This window comes from Penaeus japonicus, unplaced genomic scaffold (assembly GCF_977035675.1).
Source record: "Penaeus japonicus unplaced genomic scaffold, GWHDUDI00000001_assembly GWHDUDI00000018, whole genome shotgun sequence".
In the NCBI taxonomy this organism is placed as follows: Eukaryota; Metazoa; Arthropoda; class Malacostraca; order Decapoda; family Penaeidae; genus Penaeus; species Penaeus japonicus.
In genome coordinates, this window is record NW_028234420.1 from 28,052,830 (window position 1) to 28,062,829 (window position 10,000).

General features: G+C 41.4%; 1 protein-coding gene across 1 annotated transcript in view; it reads right to left on the minus strand.

Annotated features, from left to right (window-relative positions):
* Window positions 1-10,000, minus strand: part of unc-119 (unc-119 lipid binding chaperone) — a 107,213-nt gene that overhangs the window by 36,691 nt on the left and 60,522 nt on the right. The window contains exon 3 of the mRNA XM_043020172.2: window positions 4,293-4,406. Within this exon, the coding sequence (XP_042876106.1) occupies window positions 4,293-4,406 (114 nt within the window). The remainder of the gene's footprint in view (window positions 1-4,292; window positions 4,407-10,000) is intronic.

The following is a 10,000-nucleotide window of genomic DNA, read 5'->3' on the forward strand; positions in this document are numbered from 1 at the left end:
AAATGGTCATGATAAACTGCTGTACCGATAATAAAATAATCATAATGATAATAAAAATAACATCGTAATAAGAATAACATTAATAAAGATAATGATATCAAAATCAGGATACACTGGTTCATCATCCATCATCCATCCACACAAAAAGCAATTACTGATCAATAGAGAGAGAGAAAAATATATACGAGTATACATGTTCCTATTCGAAACACAATAAAACGCATTCCATTCACACACACACACATGCCAAAACAAATGAATAAATAAAACATTCCATGTTCTAAACACAGTGTAAAAGAAAGAAAGAAAGAAAAAAAAAACGTACAAAAGACAGAAAGCAATAGAGCAATCCTTTTCTCCTCTACTCTCCCCCCCTCATTCTTACCACCCCTCTCCTCCTCTCTCCCCTCCCCCCATCCCTCCGCCTCCAGAACAGCGCGCCTTCGAAGAACACCAATAACTCCTCTCGCAGCGGACAATCACCTTTTCTCACAAGAACGGGGTCGGTAATCCTTCCGGGGGATAAAAGCTCCCAACAGGACGGACTGTCCCCGAGGTACCCATTCTACGAACTCCCTCCTGCCCCATCCCACCCTCCACCTATCCTCCTACCCTGCCCCACCCATTTCCCTCCAGATCCCTCTTCACATTCCCCCTTCGATGTCTAGCGAGTCATTTGTTCATTGTTCATTGCCTACCATTCCTAATCCACTGTCATTGTTTTTTGTTTCTCTTAATGCACTTTTCCTTCCCTCCCTCCCTCTCTCCCTCACTTCCTCTTTCCTTTCCCTCCTTCATCTCCTTCTTCTTTCCTTTCTTTCCTTTCCCTTCCCTTCTCATTCCTTTCCTTGCCTTCCCTTCCCTTCACTCCCCTTCTTTCTATATATCCCACCCACCCTCCTTACCCTTTACCTCTCCCACCTACCCACACACCCACTCTATCCTTTCTCCAAATCTCGCCGCAAGGGATAACTGACACACATCTGATACAAACTGACTGACACATACGTATCTGACACATTTGGATTCCCTGAAACAATTCAAAGACAGGGAGAAAAAAATGAATAGAGGAGAGTTGGGTAGCGAGGGTTGATGATATGTAAAGGGGGATAATATGACATGGGTGGGAGTGGGGGTATGACATAGGAAAGGGAGTGTGTATGTGTGTGTGTGTGGGGGGGAGTTATATAGCTTGCAATGGGAGGAGGAGGAGGAGCAGAAGCAGGAGCTGATGAATAAAATTGATGCTGAATATGAATGAAGAAGAAGAATAATGAAGGGAATAATAAAAAAAATCAAGAACCAGAAGCACAAAGAAAGAGAGAAAATGAGACAATACAAAAAATCTAGGATAAATATAACGAAAGAAAATTCAAAACTAGCACAAAACTTGCTATCATTAGGGAGACAGGGAATTTTATTAGCTCGACCTTCCAAACGACCATACTTGCATACCTTCCGAAAATTCCATACTTTGCGAAAGACCGTCCACTTTGGCACGTTATCCGCTCTTGATCATTAGATAAGGCAAAAAAAATACCTTTCTATTGCATCTATGAACACTCATAGTTGCAGTAGAGCAATGATATCGATAAGAACAGCGTATAAATAACAACACAAAAATAATAATAGTTGACATTTACTATAGAAGCGGACAAAAGAAGCACACAAGCGGATACATGTAAGCCTTGCTAAGAGGATAAGTGTAAATGACCTTGTGTGACAACAGAAATACGTACTTGTTGGTCTTGTATTTCATTGTTGTTGCTGTTGTTGCTGTTGTACTGTCGTTGAGCATTATATATGTCTTATAATTTCTTACATTCTTTTATTTGTTTTTTTTGTTCTTATTTTTCTTTGAATTGTTTTCCCGTTTCATTTTATGTTATTTCGTTTCTCTCTCTCATTTCCGTTTCTTCTCCCTTCCACCTCTTCGCCCCCCAACCCCTTCCCCCCTCCATGAATCAAAATCTCACCTCCTCCACGCCACCGCCCCCCATATCCCCAACTCAACTTCCCTCTACCTCCTTCTTTTCTTCTCCCTCATCCTCCCCGTCTGCTTCGCCCTCCATCACTCATCCCCCTACCTCCTACTCCTCTATCCTCAGCCCCCCCTCCGGTTCCTTCTTTTCCTCTACCAATTCTTATCGTCTCCCTCCTACCCCCTTCCCTTCCCCACCCCCTTCGCCTTATCTTGTTTCACAGCGAACTTTCTTATTTGTTCCGTCCGGAGCAGACAAAGGGAGGAGGGAGGGGAGAGGATGGAGAATAGAGGAGGGAGGAGGGAGGAGGGAGGAGGGAGGAGGGAGAATAGAGGAGGGAGGAGAGAGGATAGAGAATGGAGGAGGAAGGAGGGAGGCGGGAGGGGTAGGAGGGAAGAGGGAGGTGGTAGGATGAAGGAAAGAAATGGTAGGAGAGTGGGGGAAGGAGGGAGGACGGAGGAGGGAAGCGAGAGGAAGTAGGAAGGAAGAGGGAGGGGTAAGAGAGAGAAAAGTAAATTATGACCCCTGTCTTTTTCTGTCTCCTTGTCTGTCTGTCTGTGTCTCTCTGCATTCAAACCACACACACCTACATACATACATACATAAGGTGAAAGAAAATAAAAAAAAAAAAAAAAAAAAAAAATACTCTTCACTCACAAGAAACAAAGTCTAAACCTAAAATGAAATACTGAAAAAGGTAAAATGTAAAACGGTTCACATTTTTTTCAAAGTTGTTCCTTTTGCCATTCAAAAGCAGTCCGGAACATAGTTCGTCACCGCAATGTTAAAAGGAATCTATTCTGCTTCGGAGGGCAAAAGGCCAAGATAAATAAATAACTACAAAGATCACAGAATATGCGCACACACCCATTTATCTATGTGTACTTAAAGTGTAGCATTTTTACATTTAATCTTATTAAACAAGATGTATAGCTCAGATCATAACATATCCAATGTTAAAAGTGGGTAAAAAGTCCGTAGAGTTTAAACATGTCTGGCGCTACTTTGTCGATAGAGAAAGAGAAAGAGAGAGAGCATAAATCCCCCCAAAATGGAAAAAATAAAGTAAAACCCCCATTACTTCATAAATATTCTATCCATAAAAAAGTTTTGCTCGTGGAAGAACAAACATATTCTAAAAAGAAAAAAAACGAGGAAAGAAAAGTCAACGATCTCATCCAACAAAACAAACAAGAAAATAAATATCTCTATCCTATGGTTAGGGATTCAAGGTCAGATACGACAAAAAAGGGACAATGAATAACAGCAAGAATGTCTCAACATTGTGGGGAAGGTTTCTCGATCTCACCTATAATATATTCATATATTATATATATATATATATATATATATATATATATATATATATATATATATAAATGTATGATTGTATATGTGTGTATATATGTGTATATACATATATATATATTATATATATATATATATTATATATATATTATATACACATATATAGTATATAAAATATATATATGTATATATACTATATAATACATATATGTATATATAATATATATATATACATAATATGTATATACATACATATACATACATATATGCATATATACATACCTACATATATGCATAAATATACCTACATAACCCTATGTATTATACATACATACATACATACATGTATATACATAATACATATACATATACATACATGTATATATATATACATACATGTTATATATATATATATATATATATATATATATATATAATATATATATACATACATACATGTATATATATACATACATACATATATATATATATATATATATATATATATATATATATATATATATATATATACACACACAAATATATATGTACATATACATATATGTATGTATATATACATACATACATACATACATATATATATATGTATGTGTGTGTGGGGGGGGGTGCACGTGCGCGCGCGCGAGTGCATGTATTTATGATTTATAATGATTTTAACAATACCAATAAAAGCAATAACAACAACAACAACAACAACAACAACAACAACAACAACAATAATAATAATAACAACAATAATAATAATTATGATAACAATGACAACAATAACAACAATAAAAATAATAATAATAATAATAATAATAATAATCATTCTTAGTATCATAGGCCGCAGCGGCACCATAGGTTCTTCGAAAGAAAGCACCGTCCTGGCCCTTGCGATAGAGTTTTTGACGTAAAACCGTATCATTCTTATTATTATTATTATCATTACCATTATTGTAATAAAAGTTAAGTGAAGAACAGCAACAGAAATATCTCTACCTTGTGGCGGAGGTTTCGCGATCTCAAACAAAACCGTGTCGGTGTCCATGTCGCGAATTTTAAACCGTGTGAAATCTATGTCGTAGACGTTGGCTTCCGGAGAGCACAGGTAATCTGCAAAGAAACGTTTACAATAGTTAGGCATAAGGACGAATAGCTGATTATAAGTGGTGTTGATTAACTGTAATAACTCGTAGTGTTTACTTACTATACATCTCTAAAAAATCCAATAGTTAGACAAAACGAAGAATATGTAATTATAAATGTTGATTAATTGTAATAGCTTGTAGTGTTTCCTATAAATCTCTAAAAAGTACAATTATCTACATATTTAAAAGTATGTACCTCCTAAAATAGACACTGATCGTGTAAAATTATCTGCAACGTCAACAGCGGCAGTTACTGCACGACGCTAAAATAAAGTGCACTGTTTTGCATGCGCGTTAAAAGTGTGGAGCCGCGACATGCTATATACCTTTAGGGATCCGCGTTGACCTCACGGCTCCAGTCATATATCATCTCTGACAGAAGCTGGACCCACACACACACATACATAAACACAAAAATAATCTTCGTTCCCTTGAGGGCAGGGAGCGTGGAGGATTTTTAAGTATCTTAGTATTACTTTCTTGTAGCGGTAGGGTCGTTTTGTTTCTGTTTCTGCCTGTGCCTTTGTCCTTCTCTATGTCTTTCTTTATCTTTTCCTCTCCCTTTCCCCCTCTCGTTGTTCCTTTCTCTTTAGACATGTGATACCAAAGATGTATCCTGACACAGTGGCGGGAAAAAATCCCCATCAGTAACTGGATATTAGATCTTCAACGAACATCAGAGGTCAACCCAGGTCATAGGGAAGGCCAGGGAGGAGGGCCTTCAATCAAGCGAGGTCAAAATAGTGCGGCATCGATTTCCACAACAGGTTTTGTAGGTCATTTAGTCAGCCGGCATAGCAGCTGCCAGGAATGTCTGGCTCTCGGCTCACCTCACTTTGAGGGGAGGGGAGAGTGAGAATAGAGGGGGGGGGGGAGGAAGAGGGGAGAGGGAGAGGATTGCGTAAGGGCGGATGGGGGCTATAGGGGAAGATGGGGAGAAGGTAGGGGATGTGGAAGAAGAGAGAGAATGAATAGAAGTGGAAGTAGAAAGGAGGGAGGGAAAGGGGCGAGAAAAGAATAGAAGAGGGCGGGTGATGGGGAGAGGGTAGGGAATGTAGAAGGTAGGTTTGGGGGGAGTCGATAATTCTATATTCCCTATTGACTACCTGTGATACAGCGAGGAGCCGGCCACTTCCGGCGCACAACGGCTCGTAAGGCTGAAGAGCCACGCGGCCCGAAGGACGGACGAGTCGGCTGCTAGCTCCAAGGACTGCCGACTTACTAAATGCCTTGGGAGAAGGAACCACAAGGAAGATATAGAAATGTATACTGCATTATTGTTTATATACACGATATCTTTATTTATGTGTCTATCTATTTGAATGTATATATGTATGAGAGAGTGTGAGTGAGTGAGTGAGTGAGTGAGTGAGTGAGTGAGTGAGTGAGAGAGAGGGAGGGAGGGAGGGAGGGAGAGAAAGAGAAAGAGAAAGAGAGAGAGAAAGAGAAAGAGAGAGAGAGAGAAAGAGAGAGAGAGAAGAGAGAGAAGAGAGAGAGAGAGTATGTGTGAGTGTGTGAGTGTGTGAGTGTGTGAGTGTGTGTGTGTGTGTGTGTGTGTGTGTGTGTGTGTGTGTGTGTGTGTGTGTGTGTGTGTGTGTGTGTAAGTGTGTAAGTGTGTGTGTGTGTGAGTGTGTGCTTGTGCGTGTGTGTGTGCATTTGTGCGCGTGCGTATGTGCGTGCACAGTTGCACACGTGCGTCCATGCTCTAGCTTCCTTGTACCTGAATAGCGCCCCAAAAGGACCCATTCCTGGCTTAAAATGATGGCAATAAAGTGATAGCGACAGCAACACCGATGGCGCCGAGGGGAGTCTAAAACGGCCAGCAACGATTTTCAGTAACCAATAATTGTATAAAATAAAAGAAAAAATAAAGATGGTAGCGAATTACCATCAAGAGAAATGGTGATGGTGAGTGGTGGTAATAACAAGATGGAAGAGAAAAGAGCATGCGAACTTGAACAAAGCTACAAATAGATAAAAACTCCTCTCATCATATCTCCCCTCTCCTGTCTCCCCACTACACCCCTACCACCCAATTTCGCCCTCTCCCCCCCCCCTTCTCTCTCTCTCTCTCTCTCTCTCTCTCTTCATCATCGACATCATGTACATTTCTTTTAAAGAATTCACGACCTCAATAATCTGCCCCTTCCCCTCCCCTCCCCTTCCCCCTTCCCCCTTCTCCCTCTAGCCACAATATGGCATGGGAGCGCGCTGCGGGTTGGGGGAGGGGGAGGATGGGGGAGGAAGAAGGGAGAGGGGGTAGGGAAAGGCAGAGGGAGGGAGAGGGGAAGGGGGAGGGGGAGGGGGAATAAAAGGCAAAGAGGCGTGGGGGAGGGCAAGGGGAAGGTGAGGGGAGGGGAGTGTGTCGATTAGTGAAACTCTGGAGGCGAGGAGGAATAGGAGGGGGGAAAGAATAGATGGGGAGGTGAGGAAGGTGGCATTCGTTGTACAATCAGGCTCCAACGTGGACATTCGGAAGTCACTTTTCACAGACGTCAAGTCCTATTTTGAACGAACGATGTCACGGAGTCGTCCTCTGAAGTTACGAGGTGCCAGTCGGGAAGTGCGAAGCCTAACGAGAAGCAACGAAGCAAACCAAAACACAAGAGCTTCATCGTACGAAGTGATTCAATATCATGTACAACGCGCAATTGGGACACGGAAGCGCACATAAATAAAAGTTACAACATATAAATATAAAAATCAAAGAAATAAAGACATTAGATAAACTAAATTGCATCCATTCTGTTGCACAAGGAGTATTGCCTGTCTGTGTTGCATGACGCACGACTGGGGAATGGTGTCCCAATGACACACGCCACTTTTATGACGCATGTGTTTCATCTATATATCATCCCTGTTCCACATGGCACTGATAATTACCACTAAGTAAATAATAATTACGACGATATCAACAACAATAATCATACTATCAATAGCATTAATGATGATTAAATAAAGAAATAAATAATTGTGATAATAACAGCAAAATCAACGTCAGTGATAATAATAAACATATCAACGGTATCTCGTAGCAACGCGATCTTGATTAAACGACAAGCCTAAAGACATACCTTCTACCCGCTCCCCCTCCCCCCTTTGTTCCCTAAGAATAGCTCCTGCCGCACTTATGCATCGTGCAAGAAACGCCCTTATGGTCTACCATTACTTATCCCCCTCCTCCTTTTCGTCATTTACCTTCTCTCTCTCCTTTTTATTTTTCTTCTTTCTTATTCTTATTATTATCATTATTCTCATCATTATAATTTCTCCTCTTCCTCCACCAACACCTCTACTTCCACCACCACCTGCACCTTCCCATTTATCATCCCCTTCCCCCTATACTCCACGCTGAAACCCACCTACCCTCCCTCCCTCCCTCCCTAAACCCCCCACTCCTCTCCCACCCACCTCGTCCCCGCCCCTATAGGCTGTATGTCACATCGCATGATCAATACAGACACACCGAGAAAAGTATGCATTGCCAAGCGTGTTGCGGGGAGGTCACGGGGGCGAGAAGTGGCGGGTCAGAGTGTGGGTGATGACCTTCCTTCTTCTTAGTTCTCCTCCTCTTCCTCCTCCTCCTCCTCCTCCTCCTTTGCTTCTACTCCCCTCGCTTTCCCTTCCTACTGTGCTTCTTCTTCGTTTTTCTCCCTCCTCCCACTTCTTTCTTCGTATATCTCCTCCTTATTGCTTATCTGTTTGTCTGTCTGTATGTATGTCTGACTCTCCTCCCGTCAACATTACATTCTTCACTCATACCATACCATACCACCCCCACCCCCCCCATCCCAACCCACCTGCCTCGACCCTTCCTCTCCTTTTCCCACAACTACTCTTCCAGCTCTCTCTGCTCCCCCCCCATATCCTACCTCCCCTCCTACCCCTCTCTCTGACCCTACCTTTCAACCCCTCTCCCTCTCCCTCTCCCTCCCCCCTCCTTCCAAATAATACCGCGGAACTTTAGTGCTTAATCGAAAGCGGGACGAGCGCATTACGTCGCCGCGCCCGAGGTGGGGACGGAGAAGCGAGGGCGCGCCATGCATTATCAATGGGACTCGTAAAAAAGTGTTCTGAAGTTGGAGAATGAGAAAGAGCGAGCGAGAGAGAGAGAGTAGAGAGAGAGAGAGAGTAGAGAGAGAGAGAGAGAGAGAGAGAGAGAGAGAGAGAGAGAGAGAGAGAGATGCAGAGAGAGAGAATAGTGAGAGAGAGAGAATAGAGAGAAAGAGAGAGAAAGAGAGAGGAAGGAGAGAGAGGGAGAGAGAGGGAGAGAGAGAGAGAGAGAGAGAGAGAGAGAGAGAGAGAGAGAGAGAGAGAGAGAGAGAGAGAGAGAGAGAGAGAGAGAGAACAAACAAACAAAAAGGAAAAAATCCTCTCCAGACATAGATCTTAAGAACCGAAATCAAACATATCCGTATTTCACCCATCCTCATCAAGAGTAAACAAACAAAAAAACAAAAAATAAAACATCGAAATCGAATCTGGAACCGCAAGACAAACACACGAACAAAAGACAAGACAAAACTCGTTTCAGTGCGTTTCCCGAAGTGTCAGTAAACGTCAGGGAATAGAGGTGTGCTGACTCAATTACTCCTCGGCTTGGGTTGCTGACAGACGTGTGTCAAGGAGCAATCAATCAATGCGCATAGGCCTATTTAATTCGTCAGCGGCGGAATTCTCGTTGACGTGATCACGCGAGACTTCAAGTTAAAAACAAGTCCATTTCTCAATACAGAGGAAACGCTAAAATTTGCGGTCGGGGATTTTGAGGTGTAGGAGAGAGCAAGAGAGAGTGAATGTCAAAAGCCACGTGTATCAGCTTTAGAACAAAATAAAAAAAAAGCGAAAAGAAAAAGAACAAGAGCAGGTGGAAAGATGCACTATGCAGGTTTCAACACGTGCCGGACATAGCCTGCGAAATTACACACACAAAAAAATAACATTAACAAAGTCAAACACAGAAATACAGGAAATAATGATAAATAAATACAAACATAACACAAGAAATCACAGCCGTCAGGCACTTCAAATACAACATATCATCAAGATCCTGCAAATCCTTCGCAAGCGAGGAAAAAAAGAGGAAAAAACAGTCGCTGCGCGCCCGGCAAAGCGAGGCGACAATGGCTGCCAGCGGGGCGAGTTTATTAGGCGCAGAGAAGTCCTGTTACGACCCTAATAAACCTGAAGGAGACGTTAACTTTGCGCTGATTTGGAGGTTCAACATTTCCGGCAAATAAAATTCGACGGAAAGAAGGAAAAGAAGACCCGACTTCGACCGCTTCCGCAAAGCAGGAATATATACCATGAACGCAGTCGACACAAATTAGTAATAATAATAATAATAACAACAATAATAGTAATAATAATAATAATAATAACAACAATAATAGTAATAATAATAATAATAACAACAATAGTAATAATAATAATAATAACAACAATAATAGTAATAATAATAATAATAACAACAATAATAGTAATAATAATAGTCATTATTATTATAATAACACAAGTAATAATATCAAGGATATTAAGTCACAATAATAAATAATAACA